Source organism: Euleptes europaea, chromosome 7 (assembly GCF_029931775.1).
Source record: "Euleptes europaea isolate rEulEur1 chromosome 7, rEulEur1.hap1, whole genome shotgun sequence".
In the NCBI taxonomy this organism is placed as follows: domain Eukaryota; kingdom Metazoa; phylum Chordata; class Lepidosauria; order Squamata; family Sphaerodactylidae; genus Euleptes; species Euleptes europaea.
The window spans coordinates 93,196,691-93,222,081 of NC_079318.1; the positions used below are offsets into that span (position 1 = coordinate 93,196,691).

At 49.2% G+C, this 25,391-nt stretch overlaps 2 protein-coding genes across 11 annotated transcripts in view; one reads left to right on the forward strand and one right to left on the reverse strand.

Moving 5' to 3' along the window:
- The window catches only part of UBAP2L (ubiquitin associated protein 2 like), a 79,813-nt gene extending 78,922 nt beyond the window's left edge, over positions 1-891 (reverse strand). For all 10 annotated transcript variants that reach the window (XM_056852395.1, XM_056852393.1, XM_056852402.1 and 7 more), the window contains exon 1: positions 806-891. The gene's annotated coding sequence lies outside the window, so the exon portion shown is untranslated. The remainder of the gene's footprint in view (positions 1-805) is intronic.
- Positions 892-4,527: 3,636 nt separating this feature from the next.
- Positions 4,528-24,968, forward strand: C7H1orf43 (chromosome 7 C1orf43 homolog). The gene is made up of 7 exons (XM_056853036.1): positions 4,528-4,665; positions 12,211-12,312; positions 13,897-14,014; positions 15,913-15,966; positions 19,037-19,203; positions 22,836-22,894; positions 24,757-24,968. The coding sequence occupies exons 1-7, from the start codon at positions 4,597-4,599 to the stop codon at positions 24,953-24,955; spliced, it is 768 nt and encodes a 255-aa protein (XP_056709014.1). The 5' UTR covers positions 4,528-4,596; the 3' UTR covers positions 24,956-24,968.
- The last annotated feature ends 423 nt before the right edge of the window (positions 24,969-25,391 follow it).

Below are 25,391 nucleotides of genomic sequence, written 5' to 3' on the forward strand. Positions count from 1 at the left end.
AGTATTTGGAGATAGGGAGCCCGGGGGGAGAGGAAAGGACCGCCCCGCCTCTTTCCCCCGTGTTCTCTCTCCCCCCTCCCCCGACACTGTGGCGGAAAATAACGCAGAGACGGTGTGGAAAAGCACGAAACAATGGGAGAGGAAAGCCGAGGAGGAGCCCCGCAGGAAGAAGCCCGCGACGGAGGGGAGCCGATGCGGGGCTTCGAGGGGGGAGGGGGGAGGAAAATTGGGGGGGGGGAGGAAAATTGGGGGGGGGAGAAATAGGCTCAAGGGTTTCCCTTCTCTTCTTCACCCCCCCCCCGCCGAGCCCTGGAAGCGGAAACAGTCAGCAGGGCCTCAAGGTTGGGGGGGGGAATAGGAAGGAGGAAAAGGGCCTAAACGATGGAGGGTGAAGGGGGGGTTGGATGCGAGGAGGAGGGGAGGAAACGGTACCAGTCCGGACTTGGTCCGACTCAGGCGCTCCCTGGGCCGGCCGAGCGCGCTACGCGAGGCCCCGGCTTCGTCCCGGCCGACTAGGCCGCGGCTGGCGCCCGAGACCGGAACTCCTCGCCTCCTCACGCCCCCCTCTTCCTCCCGAGGCCCGGCGGCCCCTCCTCCCTCTCGCTGGTTCCAAAATACCGGTCGCCCCCCCCTTTTTAAGGAAAGGGGGGAAATAAAAAATAATCCCCTCACGAAAAAAGGAAATAAAAAAGAATGGGAGGGGGGGAGAAGGGAGATTATTGAGGGGGGGGGACGAGGGCCGGAGGGGCGGGGCCGGCGCTTAAAGGGCCCGCGCGCTATTCCCGGGCCGGCCGCACAACTTTACCTGAGTCTCCACCGCCGGCCGCCACCACACACACACTGACAACTAACCCAGCGCGGCCGCGACCGCCCCCTCCTGGACACGTGACGGGGAAGGGGGGAGGAGGAGAAGGCCGGGAAGGCCGGGAGCGGCTTCAGGACGCCCGCGTCACGTGGAAGGTGCCGGGCCGGCCTCCCCTTCGCCCGCCGCGAGGGGCGCTCGCAAGCTCTTTCTCTGGCACTTTGTCGCTCCGCCCTCCTCCCCTTTTCCGAACGGCGAGCGGGCCGCCGACGTCAAAGGGGCACGTGACTCCTGTGGGCGCTCGCTGCGTAGAGAGGGGGGGAATGAAAGAGATGGTCATTTCCGGTTCCCCTCTTAAGGGCTGTAGAGGAGGTGAAATTGGAGGCAGGAACATTAGCAATTTGAGATATGCCGGTAATACTGCTTTACTGGCAGCAAATGGCAAAGACTTGAAACGACTACTGCTGAAAGTTAAAGGGGAAAGTGCCAAAGCAGGACTACAGCTGTACATCAAGAAGACAAAGGTCATGACTAGAGGAGAATTACACTACTTTAAGGTTGACAGTGAGGAAACTGAAATTGTTCAAGACTTTCTATTCCTTGGCTCCACCATCAACCAAAAGGGAGGCTGCAGCCAAGAAATCGGAAGGAGATTGAGACTGGGAAGGGCAGCCATGAAGGAGCCAGAAAAGACACTGTCCTTCAGTGTTACTCCTCTGAAGATGCCTGCCACAGCTGCTGGCGAAACGTCAGGAAAGAAAATACCAAGACCACGGTTACACAGCCCGGATAACCTACGAGAACCAATGAACTCTGACCGTGAAAGCCTTCGACAATATTTTGAGCTAGAAAAGATTCTGAAGTGTAAGGCTGTGTCACTGGCCACCAAGATTAAGTTAATTCATGCCATTGGTTCTTGTAGGTTATCCGGGCTGTGTAACCGTGGTCTTGGTATTTTCTTTCCTGACGTTTCGCCAGCAGCTGTGGCAGGCATCTTCAGAGGAGTAACACTGAAGGACACTGTCTCTCTGTCCTTCAGTGTTACTCCTCTGAAGATGCCTGCCACAGCTGCTGGCGAAACATCAGGAAAGAAAATACCAAGACCACGGTTACACAGCCCGGATAACCTACGAGAACCAATGAACTCTGACCGTGAAAGCCTTCGACAATATTTTGAGCTAGAAAAGATTCTGAAGTGTAAGGCTGTGTCACTGGCCACCAAGAGTAAGTTAATTCATGCTATTGGTTCTTGTAGGTTATCCGGGCTGTGTAACCGTGGTCTTGGTATTTTCTTTCCTGACGTTTCGCCAGCAGCTGAGGCAGGCATCTTCAGAGGAGTAACACTGAAGGACACTGTCTCTCTGTCCTTCAGTGTTACTCCTCTGAAGATGCCTGCCACAGCTGCTGGCGAAACATCAGGAAAGAAAATACCAAGACCACGGTTACACAGCCCGGATAACCTACGAGAACCAATGAACTCTGACCGTGAAAGCCTTCGACAATATCATGCCATTGTATTCCGTATTACTATGTATGGGTGTGAAAGCCGGACATTGAAGAAAGCTGATAGGAAGAAAGTAGATTCCTTTGAAATGTGGTGTTGGAGGAGGGTGTTAGGGATACCATGGACTCCCCCGCCCCAAAATCAGTAGGTTGTAGATCAAACCTGAACTGACTCTAGAAGCTAAAATGACTAAACTGAGGCTATTGTACTTTGGTCACATTATAAGAAGACAAGAGTCAATGGAAAAGGCAATCATGCTAGGAAAAATTAAAGGCTGCAGGAAAAGAGGAAGACCCAACATGAGACAGATTGACTCCATTAAAGAAGCCACAGCCCTCAGTTTGCATTGATTCATAGGGTCATCATGAGTAGGAAGTGACTTGACAGCACTTAACATATACACATATGAGGGGTAATGTGGTTTCGCAGGGGAGGTTTGCTTGCTCTGCGTTCATGAGAAGATATCTTCGCACACTCGTTTCCGTCTGTGGGTTTTTGTTTTTTTATTGGTTTAAAATTAGAAAAGGGCAAGAGTCCAGTGGCACCTTAAAGACTAACAAAATTTCTGGCAGGGTATGAGCTTTCGTGAGCCACAGCAATCTTCCTCAGATACAGCTTGAATGTGACTCCATCTATCCTTAAGTAGAGATGAGCGAATTAGACACACAATGGCAATGTAAATGTCAAAAGCAAGTAAATGATATTAGCAGGCCTGATTGGATTAGGTGTTATATGCAGAGAGGAAGTAGGCATGGAGAAATCAGCGTTGGTAATTGTATTCCTTGGCTCCATCATAACCAAAAGGGAGACCAGCCAAGAAATCAGAAGGAGATTGAGACTGGGAAGGGCAGCCATGAAGGAGCTAGAAAATATTTTTAAGTGTAAGGATGTGTCACTGGCCACCAAGATCAAGTTAATTAGTGCCATCGTATTCCCTATTACTATGTATGGGTGTGGAAGCTTGACAATGAAGAAAGCTGATAGGAAGAAAGTAGATCCCTTTGAAATGTGGTGTTGGAGGAGAGTGTTACGGATACTGTGGACTGCCAAAAAACAAATCAGTGGGTTCTAGATCAAATCAAGCCTGAACTGACCTTAGAAGCTAAAATTACTAAACTGAAGCTATCATATTTTGGTCACATTATGAGAAGACAAGAGTCACTGGAAAAAACAATCATGCTAGGAAAAGTGGAAGGCAGGGGGAAAAGAGGAAGACCCAACAAGAGATGGATTGACTCAGTAAAGGAAGCCACGGCCCTCAATTTGCAAGATCTGAGCAAGGCTGTTAAAGATAGGATGTTTTGGAGGACACTGATTCATAGGGTCGCCATGAGTCCGAAACGACTTGATGGCACTTAACACACATATGAGGGGAAAGGAGGGTAATGTGGTTTCGCGGGGGAGGCTTCTCGCTCCTCGCTCATGAAAAGATATCTTCGCACACTCCTTTCAGTCTCTGTGGGGTTTTTTTATTGTTTTAAAATTAGAAAAGGGCAAGAGTCCAATGGCACCTTAAAGACTAACAAAATTTCTCGCAAGGTGTGAGCTTTCTTGAGCCACAGCTAATTCTTCAGATACAGCTAGATTGTGAGTCCATCTATCCTTAAGCAGAGACGAGTGCATTAGACACACAATGGCAATGCAAATGTCAAAAGCAAGAAAATGACATTAGCAGGTGTGATTGGATTAGGTGTGATATGCAGAGGGGCAGCAGGCATGGAGAAATCAGCATTGGTAATGAGACAGAAATCCCAAATCTCTGTTAAATCCCGGAGAATGCATAGTCTTGAGCTTCAGTATTAGTTGTAATGCAGCATTTTCTCTTTCTAATCTCCCTTTGAAATCCCTTTGTAAGAGAACTGGTTTAAAATTTTTGTCTACAAAAGTAAACTAATTTATCAAAGTAAGCATTTATAATAAATGCATTTATAATAAATGATAAATTAATGTAGTCCATGTTTGCTTTGATGTCTTTCGAACGGTCCGCCAACAGATCAGAGAATGGAATCCTGCCTGCCCCCCCCCCGCGTTCAACCGGAAACCGGAAGTGCAGCCCTAGCCACATCCACCACGGCGGCCCAAACACGAGTTCAGTCGTCACGTGACCGCGCCCCGCCCGTCTCATGCCGTTTGCCGCTTCTCTAGCTTCCCCCCCTCCTTTGGCTTCCGGTCACCTGACGTCAGCCTGGAGGCCGGCTCTAGGCGTCACGTGACGGGGGAGCAGGCCGGCTTCGGGGGCCGCCATGTTGTGCGGCCCTCTGGGGTGCTGGGCCAGGCGCCGGGGCCGGGGATGGCGGCGTCCGACAGCAACTGGCTCTCCGGGGTGAACGTGGTTCTGGTCATGGCCTACGGGAGCCTGGTGAGGACAATCCCGAGCGAAGGGGGGGGGGCTGCCGTGGCACGCCGAGGGACGGAGGGCGAGGAAGGAAGGAAGGAAGGGGGAGCCCAGCTGCGGGTGGGCGTGGGGGGCGGTCGGGCGGGGACGCCCAGGAGAAGGAGGTTGCTATGGAGACGGCGGGGGCCGCCCAACCCTCCCCTCTGCTCTGTCTGTTTGGGAGGGAGCATCCTTCATCTTGCACATGAACACATGCAGCTGCCTGACACTGAATCAGACCCTTGGTCCATCCAAGTCAGTATTGTCTACTCAGACCAGCAGCAGCTCTCCAGGGTCCCAGGCAGGGGTCTTTCACATCACCTACTTGCCTGGTCCCTTTAACTGGAGATGCTGGGGATGGAACCTGGGACCTTCTGCATGCCAAGCAGAGGCTCTGCCACTGAGCCACGGCCCCTCTCCAGGGTCTCAGGCAGAGGTCTTTCACATCACCTACTTGCCCTAGTCCACTGGTTCCCAACCAGGGGTCCGTGGACCCCCAGGGGTCCGCGAGAACTAAATTAAGGTCCGCGAAACAAAGTTATAAACCCATAATAAATTAATATTTTCAATTAAAAGTTCTCTATTATAAAATATATATATTCAAATATTATTCTAAGTTTAATGTTTAACTAACAGTTATGATTAAAGTTTATTTTCAAATTCTCGGAATTTTTATTTTGAACCTTGGGGTCCCTGTACCGAACAAAAAAGTCCTAGTGGTCCCTGGTCAAAAAAAGGTTGGGAACCACTGCCCTAGTCTCTTCAACTGGAGATGCCGAGGATTGAACCGGGGACCTTCTGCATGCCAAGCAGAGGCTCTGCCGCTGAGCCTCTGCATAACTTTATGTACACACGTGCGTGCACACGTACTTGCATTCATACGTGTCTGTTTATAGAATCCTAGAGTTGGAAGGGGGCCATACAGGCCATCTAGTCCATCCCCCTACTCAGTGCAGGATCAGCCTGGAGCATCCCTGACAAGTGCTTGTCCAGCCTCTGCTTGAAGACTGCCAGTGAGGGGGAGCTCACCACCTCCCGAGGCAGCTGATTCCACTGTCGAACAACTCTTACTGTAAAAAACCTTTTTCTGATATCTAGCTGATACCTTTCCGCCCGTAAATTAAACCCATTACTGCAATTTAAGCCGCAATTTAATGTTTGTATATGCAGGTTTCTGTACTCGCACATGCATGTATTCATCCGCTTGTTTCAGATTTATTTACTGTCCTATTGCATTGTTTATTCAAGAGTTCATCTTATTGTTTGCATCCCCTTACGCTGTGTAACTTGCCTGACTTTCAGTGAGAAGGAAGGCTCCAAATAGGTAATATGTGCAAGCCCTAAATAAGGTGGACCATGGCTAGTAATTGATGGGAAACCCTCAAGGAAGGCCAGGGTTGTGATGCAGAGACAGGTGATAGCAAACCACCTCTGTCCATCTCTTGCCTTGAAAACCCTACAGGGTCGCCATAAATACTTAGATGGGAGACTCTCAAGGAAGTCCAGAGGCATGACGCAGAGGCAGGCAATGGCAAAAAATACCGCCAAACACCTCTTGCCTTAAAAACCCTACGGGATTGCCATAAGTTGGCTGTCACTTGGTGGCACTTTCCAGCACCTACCCTGACTTGGGTAGCCCAAGCTAGCCTGTTCTTGTCAGATCTCGGAAACTAAGTAGAGTTGGCCCTGGCTAGTCCTTTGAAAGGAGACCTCCAAGGAAGTCTGGGGTCGCTAAGCAGAGGCAGTCAATGGCCAACCACCTCTGAACATCTCTTGCCCTACAGGATTGCCAAAAGTCAGCTGCACTTTCCACACTGGATGGCACTTCTTTTTTGTGCCATCAAGTCACAGATTTATAGCAACCCTGTGGGGTTTTCAAGGCAAGAGACATTTGGAGGAGGTTTGCTATTTCCTGCGTCTCCATAGCGACCCTGGTATTCCTTGGTAGTCTCCCTTCTAAGTACTGACCATGGCTGACCCTGCGTAGCTTCCGAGATCTGATGAGCTCAGACTAGCCTGGGCCATCCAGGTCAGGGCAGAGATGAACAGAGGTGGTTTGCCATTGCCTGCCTCTGCAGAGTGACTGGTATTCCTTGGCGGTCTCCAATCCAAGTACAAACTAGGGCCGACCCTACTTAGCTTTTGAGATCTGATGAGATCAGGCTAGCCTGGGCTATCCAGGTCAGGGTTTGATGGCACTTTGTGTGTGTGTGTGTGTGTGTGTGTGTGAGAGAGAGAGAAGTACCATTAAGTTGCTTCCGACTTTAAAACGTGTCTTAATGTTAACAGCGTTGCTCAGGTCTTGCAAACTGAGGGCTGTGGCTTTCTTTATACTCACATACATACATAATGCTGCAACTTGACAGCAAGGAATAGGGCCTTGCCTTGACCTGGATGGCTCAGGCTAGCCCGATCTTGTCAGATCTCAGAAGCTAAGCTGGGTCAGCCCTGGTTAGTCCTTGGGTGGGAGACCAACAGGGAAGCGCAGGGTCGCTATGCAGAGTCGGGCAATGACAAACCACCTCTGTTCATCTCTTGCCTCAACCAGGATGGCCCAGGCTAGCCCAGTCTTGTCAGGTCTCAGAAGCGAAGCAGGGTCAGCCCTAGTTAATACTGGATGGGAGACACCACCAAAGGAATCTAGGGTTTGCTATGCAGAGGTAGGCAATGGCAAACTACCTCTGCTCATCTATTGAAAATCCCATGATGGGTCACCATCATTTCATCTGCAACATTCCACCATCACCACATGTGTGTATATACATATGTACAGATGTCTGTCTATTCTTGCTCTGTGTTGTACTTATGTGTGTACATATTTTGTGTGCGTGAGGGTATAGATGGATATGTATTAGCCTCAGGGTGAAGGTTACTGATCTGCTTTTAAGTGTCAGGTCCTGCTAACTCACTGTAGATTATGTTGTGGGGGTGGGGGGGAATGGCCCAGGTCCACCTAGAGAGCTTCATGACGGCATGGGGCCTTGAAGTCAGGTTATCCTATTCCAACACGTTTAACAGCTAGGGTTGCCAGCACTGGTTTGGGAAATACCTGGAGATTTGGGGGGTGGAGCCTGCGAAGGGTGGGGTTTGGGGAAGGGAAGGACCTCAGCGGGATATAATGCCATAGTGTCCACCCACCAAAGCGACCATTTTCTCCAGGGGAACTGATCTTGGTCATCTGGGGATCGACTGTAATAGTAGGAGATACCAAGTAACTTAAGTGCATGTACAGTGAAGCTGCCTAGCTGGCCTGCGTCCAAACAACTTGCTCTGGTTAGACCTCACCTAGAGTGTTGTGTTCAGTTTTGGGCACCACAATTTAAGAAAGATGTAGACAAGCTGGAACGTGTCCAGAGGAGGGCAACAAAGATGGTGAGGGGTCTGGAGACCAAGTCCTATGAGGAAAGGTCGAAGGAGCTGGGTTTGTTTTGCCAGAAGAGGAGAAGACTGAGAGGTGACATGATAACCATCTTCAAGTACTTGAAGGGCTGCCATAGAGAGGAGGGTGCCGAGTTGTTTTCTCTTGCCCCAGAAGGTCAGACCAGAACCAACGGCTTGAAATTAAATCAAGAGTTTCTATCTAGTCATTAGGAAGAATTTTCTAACAGTTAGAGCAGTTCCTCAGTGGAACAGGCTTCCTCGGGAGGTGGTGAGCTCTCCTTCCCTGGAGGTTTTTAAGCAGAGGCTAGATGGCCATCTGTCAGCAATGCTGATTCTATGACCTTAGGCAGATGATGAGAGGGACGGCATCTTGGCCATCTTCTGGGCATGGAGTACGGGTCACTGGGGGTGTGAAGGAGGGAGGTAGTTGTGAAATTCCTGCATTGTGCAGGGGGTTGGACTAGATGACCCTGGTGGCCCCTTCCAACTCTATGATTCTATGAATTTGCTTCCATCATATCCCACAGAATCAGGCATAGCGAGCACGCCGAAGCCTGGTTGCTCTATTTACCTTGCTGCCCGTCCTTAAGCACCTGGCAGCCGCAGAGCACATGGTTTTGCATAAAGAAATTCCCGTGTTTGATTCACAGAAAGTACCCAGGAAATACCTTTCTCTTGCAGGGACGCGGAGAGCTGCTGCCAGTCAGAGTGGCCAACATTAAGGTTGCTGGAATAGTACTCTGAACTGTGTACGCAAAGCAGGGCTTGTGTGTTTGCTTAGTAGCTGGGTGTGCTTAGCATTTGGTTACTTAGGGGACACACAGATTTCATTTCTCTTAGAACCTGGCAGTGTCGTCATGCTTTCTTAACTGAGCCCTTTGTGTGGGTCTTCTGGTTAGGCCTGGCTTTGTATAGCTCAAGAAAAATGATGCCCACGTGCTCTCTGCCCTATTTATCTGCAGCCCGCCTTTTTCACTGTGACTGGAAGGAGATTAAAGTACATACAGAGAAAAGAAGTGCAATTGTGCATGTTAAGTCCGCGTGGGAAGGATTCACGAGATCAGAGACGGAGTTCAACAATACAGCTTTATTTGATTTCAGCACAGAACTAACTTACACACTGAACATGCCCTGCTTATATGCCCCTCTGGCCGCCTGCGGCCACTCCCCCCCTGATCCGTGATAGGGGGGAATAACCTCTCGGTGACCAATGGGACATGCTGGCTTGGGGCCAATTCCTATTTTCCGTTTTCTTAGTCTACTCAGACCGGCAGCAGCTCTCCAGGGTCTCAGGCAGGGGGGTCTTTCACATCACCTACTTGCCTGGTCCCTTTAACTGGAGATGCCGGGGATTGAACCTGGGACTTTCTGCATGCCAAGCAGATGCTCTCCCACTGACCCACAGCTCCTCCCCATGGCTCTCCAGGATCTCAGGCAGAGGTCTTTCACATCACCTACTTGCCTAGTCCCTTTTAACTGGAGATGCCGGGGATTGAACCTGGGACCTTCTGCATGCCAAGAAGAGACTCTACCACTGAGCCACAGCCCCTGTCCATGGCTCTCCAGGATCTCAGGCAGAGGTCTTTCACATCACCTCCTTGCCCTAGTCTCTTCAACTGGAGATGCCGAGGATTGAACCTGGGACCTTCTGCATGCCAAGCAGAGGCTCTACCACTGAGCCACAGCCCCTCCCCAGGTAAGAGTCCTACGGTGAGGCCTGAAATGAACAGTGCAAAAATACTCCAAAACTGAATGAAAGTGTGAGCAATAATGTAATCATAAAGTATGATAACCAATAAGCAATACAGTGGGACTAGAAATACAAAATTGAGTGACAGTGTGAACACCAGTGCCCAGGCCAGCGCTGTGTAGAGCAAGGGTGTCAAACATAAGGCCCACTGGCCGGATACGGCCCCTTGAGAGCTCTTGTCTGGCCCGTGAGCCAGCCAAGGCAGCCACTGCTACCACCACCCCGTTCCCAATCTGGGCTGGCGAGGCATGGCCCAGCCCGACCAAGTGGCATTTATGTCATACCGGCCCTCGTAACAAATGAGTTTGACACCCCTGATGTAGAATTTGGGGTTACAAAGGTACAAGGCAACGAGGTACTCACTCCTGTATGAAGATCCCCCTCTGGACTGTTCTGTTCCACTACAGATCTAATTCCGTTGCAAGAATGCCCTCCTGGGGAGGGGCTGTGGCTCAGTGGTAGAGCCTCTGCTTGGCATGCAGAAGGTCCCAGGTTCAATCCCCGGCATCTCCAGTTAAAAGGACTAGGCGAGGTGATGTGAAAGCCCCCTGCCTGAGACCCTGGAGAGCCGCTGCCATTCTGAGTAGACTATCCTGACTTTGATGGACCGAGGGTCTGATTCAGTATAAGGCAGCTTCAGGTGTTTACGTTTCTGTTTTGCAAATTTTGCGGAACAGTAGCGTAGGTGCCTTCCTGACTTACCGAGGCAGGCCGTTCCACAAGGCAAGGGGCCCACTACAGAAAATGACAGTCAGCGAGCAGTTGCCGGTTTTACCAATTGGCATGGAGGAACCTTCAAAAGGTTCTCTTCAGATGACCATGCCTTGGCGGAGCATAGTAAGAGAGGCGGTCCTGCTGGTACGTGGGTCTTAGCCGTGAAGAGTTTGGTGGGTGTACAAGCTTTTATTGTTGCTATATACAGAACAAGAAAGAATCAAGCCAACAATGATTACCTGGGCACAAACAATTGGTCATTCTATTCCCTTGAAAAGTTGGGAAAGACTTTGGTCAAGAGACATAAAAAAGATTCTTTCCCAATCGATAAGGGAAAATATCTACAAAATGATTTACAGATGGTACTTGACACCGAAAAAATTGTCTGCAATGTACAGCACAATGTCACCAAACTGCTGGAAATGTCAGGATAAAGTTGGCTCTTTTCACCATGCTTGGTGGCTTTGTGATAAAGCTAAAAACTTTTGGGATATGATATACAATGAGCTAAGGTTAATTCTACAACAAAATATCCCTAAAACTTCAGAGATGATATTGTTAAGCATTATACCAGACTACATTATAACACAACGGACCTTTTTACTCTATGCCACCACAGCTGCGAGAATGGTCTATGCAGCTAAATGGAAAATGACTGAAATACCGGACAAAACTGATTGGATTCATAAAATGTTTGAACTAGCAGAAATGGCAAAATTGACTGAGTTAGTAAATCAAAAAGATAACGAATTTGTTAAGGAGTGGGAGGCGTGGATTGTTTATTGCAAAAATGAACTTAATGTCCAAAATGTTAAAGGTTATAACTTAGACTAAGTTAATTTTCCTGTTTTTATTTTTTTTTCCTTTTCTAATAACTGTAGAAGGTTTTATAAAGATTTTTCATAAAGAATTAGAAAATAATTGCTAAGAGGATTACGAAGATAAGTCAGAGATAGAAGAAGGAAGAGGGGAAGTCAAAGTAGGGGAAGATGATTGCTATATATAGGTTAGTTTAATTGAGAATTAGAAAAGATTGAAAGGCAATGTTAATTGATTGTATCGAATGTATGAAAAAACAATAAAAAAGTTTTTTTAAAAAAGAGTTTGGTGGGTGATAATCAGTGCCTTGAATTGAGCCCCATAACTGATCAGTAGCCCATGGAGCGGCTGCAAGGTTGGTGTGATGGGCATGTTCTGTCTGGCGCCGGCTAGTAGTCTGACTGCGTCATTCTGTACCAACTGGAGTTTCTGGGTTCACTTCAAGGGAGGACCCATGTAGAGTACATTGCAGTAGTCCATCCTCAAGGTAACCGTGGCATGGATCCACGTGGCCAAATCGGCTGACTCAACTGCTTTGTGTGTCCCATTTCAAGGCCATTCCACATCTTTTCTCTGTGTCCTCCTTTTCTTGTCAGTGTTCTCTCTGAATTGTGTTTATATGCTGAGAACCAACCAACCAAATCCTCTTGGTGCTCCCATACAGTGGTGCTTTTAATTCTCAGCTCTTGGAAAGGGATTGTTATAGCCCTGAACATTATTGGCCTTCTGTGCTGCAGCATCACTTTGCTGGCTCATGTCTCAACTCTCATAGGCGGTATCTTTTTATTGGGGGGGGGGGGTCTTGAAGCCTATTTTGATTTATCCGTATCTTGACTCTTGCCACTTTTCCTGGCTTCCTTTCTCAGGTCTTTGTGCTGCTCTTCATCTTCGTCAAGAGGCAGATCATGCGCTTCGCCATGAAGTCCCGCCGCGGTCCCCACGTCCCAGTTGGGCAGCACGCATCCAAGGTTGGTCTGCGAGCAACTTTTGGAAGATTGTTCACCCCCAGGGAAGACAAGAAGTTCAGAGCCTGGGGGGAGGTGTTTAAAAACAAGGTGACAGCTGTGGGACTTGGTGAGAGTCAGCATGTTGTAGTGGTTAAGAGCGGTGATTTGGAGCGGTGGACTCTGATCTGGAGAACCAGGATTGATTCCCCACTCCTCCACATGAGCTGCGGAGGCTAATCTGGTGAACTGGATTTGTTTCCCCACTCCTCCACATGAAGCCTGCTGGGTGATCTTGGGCTAGTCACAGTTCTCGTACAGCTCAGTCCCACCTACCTCACAGGGAAGGTGTTTGTAAGCTGGTTTGATTCTCTCTTAAGTGGTAGAGAAAGTCGGCATATAAAAAACAATTCTTCTCTTTCTTGGCTCGGTTGTAACCCAGAACCCTGGTTTTATTTTACATATGGTTACTTTATAAAACCATTATTCCACTTGCAGAGAATCGCAAGGATCCTGGTTTGTCTCTACAGAAACTGGATATATGGCCTTTGCTCTGGGGGAGTCTCTATGACAGCCTGAAAACAACCCATGCTTAAGCCGGGGCGTTCACATAAGTGGAATCTTGATTTAGACTTAACTATAATTGTTTTAGGAGCCCCGTGGCACAGAGTGTTAAGCTGCAGTACTTCAGTCAAAAGCTCTGCTCACAACCTGAGTTCGATCCCGACGGAAGTCGGTTTCAGGTAGCCGGCTCAAGGTTGACTCAGCTTTCCATCCTTCCCAGGTCGGTAAAATGAGGACCCAGCTTGCTGGGAGTAAAGGGAAGATGACTGGGGAAGGCACTGGCAAACCACCCCGTAAACAAAAGTCTGCCTAGAAAACGTCGGGATGTGACGTCACCCCATGAGTCAGGAATTACCCGGTGCTTGCACAGGGGACCTTTACCTTTTATAATTGTTTTAATTTTTATTTATTTAAAATAATAATGAACACAGAAGGTGGAAAACAGATAAAATAGGTAGAACCGATAGAACAGATAAAACTGATATTATTATTATTATGCATAAAAGTTTGGAGTGGTGGAGTCTGATCTGGAGAACCGTGTTCGATTCCCCTCTCCATGCTGAGCAGATGCTCTGCCACTGACCCACAGCCCCTCCCCATGGCTCTCCAGGGTCCCAGGCAGGGATCTTTCACATCACCTACTTGCCTGGTCCCTTTAACTGGAGATGCAGGGGATTGAACCTGGGACCTTCTGCATGCCAAGCAGATGTTCTACCACTGACCCACAGCTCCTCCCCATGGCTCTCCAGGGGCTCAGGCAGGGGTCCCAGGTTCAATCCCCGGCATCTCCAGTTAAAGGGACTAGGCAAGGAGGTGATGCGAAGGACCTCTGCCTGGGACCCTGGAGAGCCGCTGCCAGTCTGAGTAGACAATACTGACTTTGATGGACCAAGGGTCTGATTCAGCATAAGGCAGCTTCAGGTGTTCATGTGTGATTTCTGGAAAATGTTGTTGGTCTTTAAGATGCTGATGCACTTGAATTGAGTCCTTCTCCACTATAGCCTCCAACAGTGTGTGTTTCTGTTTGTTCTCGTCTTCTCTCAGGGCTTGAAAGAAGAAACCGACATCCGGCTGTCCCGGGTCCAGGACATCAAATATGAGCCCCAGCTATTGTCCCAAGATGACGTCCGACTCCACCAGCTGGAGACACCGAGGAGTCCATGTACTGTATCTAGAAATGTAAAATTTGTGGAAGTGTTGAAGCCACGGGAGTTTTTCCCCAGTTTTTCTTCCCAGGGGGGAAAAACAGGAATTTGGGGGGAAACGGAAATATACGCAATACCTACAGTGCAATCCTACGCAGAGTTACTCCAATAGAATCATAGAGTTGGAAGGGACCACCAGGGTCATCTAGTCCAACCCCCTGCACAATGCAGGAAATTCCCAACTACCTCCCCCCCACACCCCCAGTGACCCCCTACTCCATGCCCAGAAGATGGCCAAGATGCCCTCCCTCTCATGAACTGCCTGTAGAAATGAATAGGTTTAGACTGGAGTAATTCTGTGTAGGATTGAACTGTTATAGTCCTATCAAACGTAAGCTAACTTTGTTGCTTTACCAACATAAAAATGCATCATTTATAAATACTGAGCATATGAAATGGTGACATTTCACATTTTTATGGGCTTTAAAAGTTATGAATGAAAGGCAGCTCATTCCTGAGCCTCCGGTGGCTGGGGACAGCATGGCCGAGGCACCGCCACGGCGCCTCCAGAGCTGTTCCCCGGCTGCTGAAAGGCTTTAAAAAGCCCTTCGTTGGCTTTTTTATTTTTTTAAATGGGGCATTTTGCCCCACTGAGAACAGCAAGACTACGCCAGCAAAAAAAGCTGGCGCAGCAACGCTGTTCTCCCTATCATTGTATCGGGCCGAAAGGGGACAGGAAGCTCCCTACTGGCAGCTCCGCCCCCCCCCCCCCGGACCACCCCCCTGGACACCAGTGCGGGGCAGTACTGGGAGACCGGCGCCCGAGTCCCCCCGCCAGCGTCCGTGCCAACCTGGACTGCGTAAGTGGCATTACATGATTATTTCTATAATATCTATAGATATGATTCCCTTGAAGGCAATAATCTATAATTATTTCTACTTATTTCTGTATACCATTAGTTTCTGTATACCATTAGTTTCCCCCTCCTGCAAAGTAGGGCAATAAGCTACTTGTTACCCAACATTTGGGTATATGGTATCTCAGTGGTTTGAGGGAGTGGAGAAAAGGTTAAACCATGTTGGGTCCAAAGGACTACAGAAGGTACGCAAGAGTTGAAAAGCAACGAAAGCCCTGCATGCTCATAAGATTAGTTATCCTTCTAGGTGCCCAAACGCATCTTGGATTTCAGAGCTGTGTACATCGACATCTTGCTCAACCTGTCTGTGAAAGCACTGAACTCATTCCAAAGGAGAAAATATTTCATAGGAGGGTTTTTTTCCCCAATACTCCCCAAAATTTCCAATTTTTCCCTTGGGAAAATTGAAAAAAAGGGCCTAGGGAAGAAAAAACTCCCCTCCCCAAAAACAGTCCTCTTTTTTTTCTGGGTCTTCACATCTCCAACTGTATCTCACATCCTTCAGTAATCAGGGGTGTGGTTGGGGAGGTGTCCCTCTGCTTCTCCCATTGCCTGAGAATAAGAACATAAGAAAGACCATGCTGGATCAGACCAAGGCCCATCAAGTCCAGCAGTCTCTTCACACAGTGGCCAACCAGGTGCCTCTAGGAAGCCCACAAACAAGACGGCTGCAACAGCATTGTCCTGCCTGTGTTTCACAGCATGCTCCTCTGATCCTGGAGAAAATAGGTACACATCATGTCTAGCGTCCATTTTGACTGGTAGCCATGGATAGCCCTCTCCTCCACGAACACGTCCACTCCCCTCTTAAAGCCTTCCAAGTTGGCCGCCATCACCACGTCCTGGGGCAGGGAGTTCCACCATTTAACTCTGCAGTTGTGTGAAGAAATACTTCCTTGTATCTGTTTTGAATCTGTCACCCTCCAGCTTCAGCAGATGATCCCCTGCGTTCTGGTATTGCATTGCACTGACTCCAACCTTTGTGTGTTTCCTTGCAGTTTGCTATTCCTACTTGTACAGGATGAAGGCCCTGGATGCTATCCGAAATTCAGGTAAGGGTAGGGGGGAATCATGTTATGACAAGGCCATCTACAGACAGGAAAGGCTTCTGATTCTGTGAACTTAGGCAGATCACGAGAGGGAGGGCAGGAAGGGTTCTGTCAGTGTTTGGTTCTCTTGGCTCTTTCTTACATGCCCAGGGTAATGCCACCACTTTGGGGTCAAGAAGCAATTTTTCTCCAGGCTAGATTGGCCAGGGATCCTGGAGGTTTTTTTCCCCATCTTTTTGGCGTGAAGTAGGGGTCACTGGGGGTGCGGGATAGTTGTGAATTTCCTGCACCATGCAAGGGGTCAGACTCGATGACCCTGGTGATCCCTTCTAACTCTGTGATTCTGTGAGTAGGGTTGCCAGCCTTCAGGTGGGATCTGGAGATCCCCCAGAATAACAACCAATCTCCAGAGAGCAGAGGTCAGATCCCCTGGAGAAAACTGCTGCTTCGGAGGGTGGACTGTATGGCATTATACCCTGCTGTGATCCTTCCCACTACTCTCCCCAGGCTCCACCCCCCAAATCTCCAGGGATTTCCCATCCCTGAGCCGGCAATCCTACTTCCGAGCCACGACAAGTCTCAGCAAGGCAGACTCGAAGAAGAAGAGTTGGTTTTTATATGACGACTTCCTCTATCACTTAAGGAAGAATCAAACCAGCTTACAATCATCTTCCTTTCCCCTCCCCACAACAGACACCCTGTGAGGTAGGTGGGGCTGAGAGAGCTGTGACTAGCCCAAGGTCACCCAGCTGGGTTTGTAGGAGTGGTGGAAACAAATCCAGTTCGCCAGATTAGCCTCCACCGCTCATGTGGAGGAGTGGGGAATCCAACCCGGTTCTCCTGATCAGAGTCCACCACTCCAAACCACTGCTCTTAACCACTACACCACACTGTTTCTCTCTGGTTGACAGCTGGCAGGCCCTAGGTTTCATGTGAGCTGGCTCTCTCTGCCACCCTGGGGCTTCTTGAAACTGCTCGGAAGTGAGGGAAAGGCAGAGGTGGAGGAGCCCACAAGGAAGAAAACTGTTGCTCTGTGTATGTATCTTAGGCCAGGGCTGTGTTGACATCAGCCAGCGTGGTGTAGTGGTTAAGAGTGGTGGACTCTAATCTGGAGAACCGAGTTCGATTCCCCGCTCCTCCACATGAGTGGTGGACTCTTTATCTGGTGAACCGGGTTGGTTTCCCCACTCCTCCACATGAAGCCTGCTGGGTGACCCTGGGCTAGTCACAGCTCTCTCAGCCCCACCTACCTCACAGGGTGTCTGTTGTGGGGAGTGGGAGGGAAGGTGATTGTAAGCTGGTCTGAGTCTCCTTGAAAAGGAAGAGAAAGTCGGCATATAAAAACCAACTCTTCTTCTCCATCATCACAGAAGCACAGAAAAGCCTCAAAGTGCGGTCTTGGCTGTAGAAGTCTGCTTTCCAAATGTTTCCAAAAGTCATTCATTTTTTACAGCATGTTTCCAGTCCTTAGCAGCCTAATAACCCAGCCTAGCCTGACCTTGCCAGAGCTTGGAAGCTAAGCAGGGTTAACCATGGTTAGTACTCGGATGGGAGACCACCAGGGAAGACGGGGTTGCTGTGCAGAAGAAGGCAATGGCCAGCCACCTCTGCTCATCTCTTGCCTTGAAAACCCCACGATCTTGGAGTCTATGAGTCAGTTGAGGCTTGATGACACACATTATTCCAGTGGTTATGGCTGTGATGGTGGGGAGAATGAATTTGAGCTTGGTTTTGGTACCCAGGGTTTTCTTTTGTTGGTTTTGCTTCTTTCGCTGGAAGCCAGCAAGGCTTGGCGTCCTCATTTCCTGAACCTTAGAGGCAAAATAAGAACTTGACACTCTTTGCCTGTGAACGGCGATGTCTCATCCTGGCACCGGTTTGGAGAAGGCATGCTCTGCCTCCCTGCATTGCTGCCAGGTTCTTAAGACTTTCCCTGCTGATGGCCTGAATCAAACTTCAAACTAGAATCATAGAGTTGGAAGGGACCACCTCCGCTCCAAGGAAGGAGCGCTTACCACTGTAGTCATGTTAGTGTCCTAATGGTGAATTAGGACGCTTAGGGCTGTTTAGCTTGGAAAGAAGGCGGTTGAGAGGAGACATGATAGAGGTCTATAAAATTATGCATGGTTTGGAGAGAGGGGACAGGGAGAAACTTTTCTCCCTCTCTCATGATACTAGGACTTGGGGTTCACCGGCTGAAGCTGGAGGGTGAGAGATTCAAAACTGATAAAAAGAAGTATCTCTTCACGCAACACATAGTTAAATGGTGGAACTCCTTGCCCCAGGATGTGTTGATGGCTGCCAACTTGGAAGGCTTGAAGAGGGGAGTGAACATGTTCATGGAGGATAGGGCTATCCATGGCTACTAGTAAAAATGGATACTAGTCATGATGCATCCCTATTCTCTCCAGGGAGCAGGCCTGTTATATTCGGCGCTGTAGAACACAGGCAGGATAAAGCTGCAGTCATCTTACTTGTGGGCTTCCTGGAGGCCACTGGTTGGCCACTGTGCGAGCAGACTGCTGGACTCGATGGGCCTTCGTCTGATTCAGCATGGCCTTTCCTTATGTTTTTAATTTTCTATGTGAAGATAAGAATCCTACCATCTCGCACACAGTGGCAAAGTTTTGTTATATTGCTACCAGAATACGGAGATAGTTGTTGCTATGTGAAACAGGTCGCTGATTGTACGATTGGGTACTATTGTGATTGTTTCTTTTTTTACTCTTATGCTGGCCAGTGACTGTATTTAATAAATCTGTCTGTCTAACTGCAGACTGGCGCGGGTGGCCATATTTGTGCTGCCGCGAGTAGCCATATTTGTGCTGTGAAAATAAGCCTGTGAGGGTATACTTAGTGCTAATCAAGGATTTCCAGTGGTCAGAGGGTGGCACTTGAGACCTCTCGCTTCCCTGGCGCAGAGTAGCAGAACACAGATTGTCTGTTTTTCTTTCTGTGCGCATCCAGTCAGCTCAGAGCAGAATTGAGCCCAGAGGGAGACACAGGCCCTGCCTGCCTCATTTCAGCCTGCGGAGGGCGCCCCGTGCTCATTCTCTCGCATCTCTTCCCGCAGAGATCCCATTTTCAGCGGAAGGAAGGCACCCCAAGTCCTCGATAGGGAAGAACTTCCGCGCCTACCTGCTGGACCTGCGGAACTCCAGCACCCCCTTCAAAGGCGTCCGCAAGACTTTGATCGACACTCTCCTGGATGGGTACGACAGTGCCCGCTACGGGACAGGGGTGAGTGCGTTCTCCTCGGGCTGTCGCGGGGAGCAGGGGTTTAAAACCCTTGTGTGCGGCAGCACAGCCAGTGTCAGGCTGGTTTCATTTCATTTGTTAGATTGACAGCCCACTTTTCCCATTGGACTGCTTGAGACGGCTCACTTGTGAGCAAGTGTAAAGTGATGCATATTGGGGCAATAAATCCCAACTTCACATATACAGTGATGGGATCTGTGCTGACAGCGACAGACCAAGAAAGGGATCTTGGGGTGATAGTGGATAGCTCAGTTAAGATGTCAACCCAGCGTGCAGCTGCTGTGAAAAAGGCAAATTCCATGCTGGCCATAATTAGACGAGTAATAGAGAGTAAAACTGCTGCTATCATACTGCCCTTGTAAAAATCTATGGTGAGACCACACTTGGAATGCTGTGTACAGTTCTGGTCACCACACCTAAAAAAGTATATTGCAGAGCTTGAGAAGGTGCAGAAAAGAGCAACCCAAATAATCAGGGGACTAGAGCAACTGTCCTATGGGGAGCGGTTAAGATGCTTAGGGCTATTTAGCTTGGAAAGAAGGCAGCTGAGGGGAGACATGATAGAGGTCTATAAAATTATGCATGGTTTGGAGAGAGCGGACAGGGAGAAGCTTTTCTCCCTCTCTTGTAATACTAGAACACGGGGTCATCAGCTGAAGCTGGAGGGTGACAGATTCATAACCAATAAAAGGTAGTATTTCTTCACACAATGCGTAGTTAAATTGTGGAACTCCCTGCCCCAGGATGTGATGATGGCTGCCAACTTGGAATGCTTTAAGAGAAGAGTGGACATATTCATGGAGGAGAGGGCTATTCATGGCTACTAGTAAAAATGGATACTAGTCATGATGCATACCTATTGTCTCCAGGATCAGAGGAGCATGCCTATTATTTTAGGTGCTGTGGAACACAGGCAGGAGAATGCTGCTGAAGTCATCTTGTTCGTGGGCTTCCTATAGGCACCTGGTTGGCCTCTGTGTGAACAGACTGCTGGACTTGATGGACCTTGGTCTGATCCAGCATGGCCTTTCTTATGTTCTATAACCATCGGACAGAATAAGTACAGTTGAGTACAAAATCGGGCCTGGTATATGAATTGCCACACGGGAGGTGATCTTTGATGCAAACTCAGAGAGCTGGATTTGGTCTCTCCCATTGCTGCTGCCTGCTAAACTTTCTTCCACTGGAGAGAAGAGCAGGTTGGCTTTCTTAAGCCTTTCTTTCCTCGGATGTACTGACTGTTGGGGGCTTTCCACAGCAGCCACTGTCTTCACAAGTAGACTTCCTCTCTCTACTTATTAATAGTTTTCCCCCCTGCAGTCTGCAGTGATCTCTAGAGGATTTTTTGTTGTTTATTTTGCTGGAAATCCAAAGCAGTCTCTGACCTGCAAGGGGTAACTTCCTCTACAGCTTCTCTTCTGAAGTCTGAAAACATAACTAGGGTATATTCTGGAGTGTGTAAGAGTGATCCGTCACTTTTTGAATAAAATCCTGCCCTTTTTCATAGAGGTTCAGGGCGGAGTTAAGAACGTAAGAACAGCCCTGCTGGATCAGACACGCGGCCCATCTAGTCCAGCATCCTGTCTCACTCAGTGGCCAACCAGTTCCTCTGGAGGGCCAGCAACAGGGCAGAGAGGCCGAGGCCTTCCCCTGAATTTGCCTCCTGGCACTGCTATTCAAAGGTTGACTGCCTCTGAATTTGGAGGTTCCCTTTAGTCACTGAGAGACCTCTACTCCATGAGTCTGTCTAATCCCCATGTAAACCTGTCTATGCCTGTGGCAGAGTTTTTAAGAGAGCCCCCAGTTTTATCCTTACAACAGTCTTGTGATAGATCACGATCGGCAGCCTTCGTTAGTCTGTCTGTAGCAGTAGAAAAGAGCAAGAGTCCAGTAGCACCTTAAAGACTAACAACATTTCTGGCAGGTTATGAGCTTTTGTGCATCACAGCTCACTTCTTCAGATCTGAAGAAGTGAGCTGTGACTCATGAAAGCTTATACCCAGCCAACAACCTTATGAGGTTGATAGAGGCCTATAAAATTATGCATGGTATGGACAGATTGGACAGGGAGAAGCTTTTCTCCCTCTCTCATGATACCAGAACGCGGGATCATCTGCTGAAGCTGGAGGGTTAGAGATTAAAAACAGATAAAAAGAAGTATTTCTTCACACAATTCATAGTTAAATGGTGGAACTCCCTGCCCCAGGATATGGTGATGGCTGCCAACTTGGAAGGCTTTGAGAGGGGAGTGGACATCTTCATGGAGGAGAGGGCTATCCATGACTACTAGTCAAAATGGATACTAGTCATGATGCATACCTATTCTCTCCAGGATCATAGGAGCATACCTATGATATTAGGTGCTTTGGGACACAGGCAGGATGGTGCTGCTGCAGTCGACTTTCTTGTGGGCTTCCTAGAGGCACCTGGTTGGCCGCTGTGTGAACAGTCTGTATGAACAGACTGCTGGACTCGATGGGCCTCGGTCTGATCCAGCAGGGCTTTGGTTGTGTTCTTATGAGGTAGGGTAGGCTGAGAGGTAGCTCAGACTTGGCTTCACAGCGGAGCAGGGATCTGAGCCCATATATCTTCCAACCTCGTCCAGCATTCACTCTGGCCACATCGCTGCACCGACTCCCGTTGCAGGGTCGTCGTGAGCTACTTTCAGCGGCTGCCCTCCTTTCCTTCCCAGTAAGGGCAAAGTTGCCTGTTCCCTCTGCAGCAGACGCTGGCGAGATTGCACACCACAATCAGAGACGGGAAATTTCAGTGGACCGGACATTGGGGGGCAAGTGCGAGGAGCAGCTGCCACCATCTTGCCCTGCTTTCCCGGCGCAACTGGCCAGCTGCCAGTGGGGGAACCCCTGTGTCAGCGGGACTCTGGTCTGTCAGCACTTAAAATAGCAAACTCCTCCACCTGCCAGGCTGCTGGTGCTCTCCTCTCGATAGGCTCGGTCCCTCAGAAGGAGGGGCCGTGGCTCAGCGGCGGAGCCTCCATTTGGCATGCAGACGGTCCCAGGTTCAATCCCCGGCATCTCTAGCTGAAAAGACTGGGCAGCGGATAGGGTTGCCAGCCTCCAGGTACTAGCTGGAGATCTCCTGCTATTACAAGTGATCTCCAGCCGATAGAGATCAGTTCCCCTGGAGAAAAATGGCCACTTTGGCAATCGGACTCTATGGCATTGAAGTCCCTTCCCCAAACCCCGTCCTCCTCAGGCTCCGCCCCAGAAACCTCCTGCTGGTGGCGAAGAAGGACCTGGCAACCCTACAGACACATGGACTTCAGGGATCCGCCCTCTTGGACTGTTGCCAAGGGACAACACTGCCCACTACTGACCCTGCCAGCAGGTGACCTAAAATGTGAACTCGAGGGTCAAAATAAGATCAAACTGTTACCACTTCTAGGAAACGTCCTGCAAACATCTGTAAAACGGACTTAGAGTGTCCTCTCAAAGGGCCTGATCCTGTTGATGTAGAACCAAGAGCGCTATTTTCCCGTTTCCCTTAAGACAAGCTTGTTTCTTTCTGCTTAATATGAGGTTCAGGGTGGGTGCGATAGAGAAACGAAGACACCAGCAGGTATTCCTAACTCCCACTTCTCTTTTGTGCTCTAGACTTTCGGCCAAGCGGAGTATCTGAAGTACCAAGAAGCATTGCACGAACTGGCAGCAATGTGAGTCACAGGGCAGATCTGGGGAGGGTGGTCAGGGAAGGAGGATAGGAAGGGGTCTTTTCCCACCCCACCCCATTCTGGCCAAGCAGGATATCAGTGGGGACTATGGAGGCAGAAGTCCTGGACGGCCAGCCTAAAATGTTCTTTTGGTGGGCACGGTACGAAGTTGATTGGCACCGTGTGTGTGTTAAATGCCGTCAAGTCGCTTCCGACCGGTAACCCTATGAATTAATGTCCTCCAAAACGTCCTATCGCTATCAGCCTTGCTCAGGTCTGGCAAACTGAGGACCGTGGTTTCCTTGATTGAGTCAGCCTAAAATGGGGGAGGGGGCATGGCTCAGCGGTAGAGCATCTGCTTGGCATGCAGAAGGTCGCAGGTTCAATCCCTGGCATCTCCAGTTAAAGGGACTAGGCAAGTAGGTGATGTGAAAGACCTCTGCCTGAGACCCTGGAGAGCCACTGCCGGTCTGAGTAGACAATACTGACTTTGATGGACCGAGGGGCTGATTGAGTAGAAGGCAGCTTCATGTGTTCATGTGAGTCCATCCACCTTATGTTGGGCCTTCCTCTTTTCCTGCTGTCTTCCTACTTTTCCTAGTAGAAAAAAGGTAAAGGAAGACCTCAAAATCTGCGAGACAAAGGTACACAGTACAAGAGGTCAACCACAAGAATTCAAAGAGCTTAGCCAAAACTGTGTGTAAAATTTATGAAAAGTGACATGCAAAAAATAATTAAATTTGTGTCACACTATGACAGACAATTCATCAGTAACTCAGTATCAAATACGTGATAAAGCAGTTTGCAAAGTCGCACGTCAAAAACTGTATTCATAATAAGTTTTAATTCCTAACAAAGTATTAGTTCTTAACAAAGTCACACAGCAAAATTACAAGACAGGAATGCTGGCTGATAGTTCATGTTTTGGTTTCTTCCTCAGTCAATATAGCCCATGATTATCGAAACCAAAATTTTCCAGCAGAATCAGAATATAAATAGGTCATCAATAAGAAACAACTGGGCTCATGTCCTAGACTCGGTATATGCTATCCTCTAAGAGTGTTGATAAATGTGGGAGATGCCGCTTAAAAATAAAGTCTTTATTTTCAAGCAGCATCTCCCACGTTTTTGTTAAGAATTATCACTTATTATGAATGCAGTTTTTGACGTGTGACCTTGGAAATAGTTTTTTTACACATTTGATAAAATATATTTGGCTTTTCTCCTGGTTGGGATTCAAAGCAGCTTAGATCATTGTTTTTCCCCTCCTCGGTTTCCTCACCACAACTACCCTGTGAGGTAGGCCAGGCTGAGAGTTTGCGGCAGGCCCAAGGGCCACCCAGCGAGCTTCTGCGGAAGAAATGAGGATTCGAACTCGGGAGGCCCAAGGTCCTAATCTGCCACCCTCTCCACTACTGTGGTGTAGAGGTTAAGAGCAGTGTACTCTAATCTGAAGAACCAGGTTTGATTCCCCGCTTTCCCCCACCCCCCGGTGAGCGGCGGACTCTAATCTGGAGAAGCGGTTTTGATTCCAGACTCCTCCATATGAGCGGCAGACTCTAATTGGAGAACCGGGTTCGACTCCCCACTCCTCCACATGAAGCCAGCTGGGTGACCTTGGGCCAGTCACAGTTCTCTCTGAACTCTCTCAGCCCCACTGACCTCACAAGGTGCCTGTTGTGGGGATGGGAAGGGAAGGCGATTGCCAGCCGCTTTGAGACTCCTTAAAGGTAGAGAAAAGCGGGGTATAAAAAACCAACTCTTCTTCTTCTACTCTGTACTGGCTCCCCCCTGCGACCCGGCCAATCTTGCTTTCTCTCCTCCAGTGGATCTAATCACGCCCCCTCTCTTTTCCGTGTCCGCAGCATCAAGGCCCGCGGAGGCGGCAGCCAGCGGCAGCACCAGTCCGCGGCCAAGGACCTGACGCTCTCCCCTGACGTCTCCGGCCCTACCACTATCCAGGTCACCTACCTGCCCTCCAGCCAGAAGAGCAAACGAGCCAAGCACTTCCTGGAACTCAAGAGCTTTAAGGACAACTACAACACGCTGGAGAGCACCCTGTGACCCGTGGGGGAGGAAGGGGGCACCTGCCTACCAAAGCGACTTGTGGGGGAAGGGGTTCGCCTGCCCTGCCTGCGCGGACCGAGAAGCATCGTCGTGCCCGTGCGCCGGCCTGGCAGCGGGTGCTAAAGCGAAGCAGCTTTTCAAATCGATCATCCGTTGTGAAGCATGTTGCTTCTTTGTGGGGAGGGGGGAAGGCTTCCTGAATTCCCCCGCCGCCCCTCCCTTGTGATTTTGTAAATAATTGTCATTCGATTACCTCTTAAGTTATTTATGAAGACTCTTCTCCGGGCATGCTTTTCTCTTCCTGCCGCCTTTTAGAAGGAGCCAAGAATAGTGGGGGGGACTCCGTGGGTGGTTCTTCTTCTTTTTTTTTACTTTGGGAACTCGTCATCCCCCCCGCCGCAAGGTGGGAATCAACCTTACGCTTCTTTCAGCC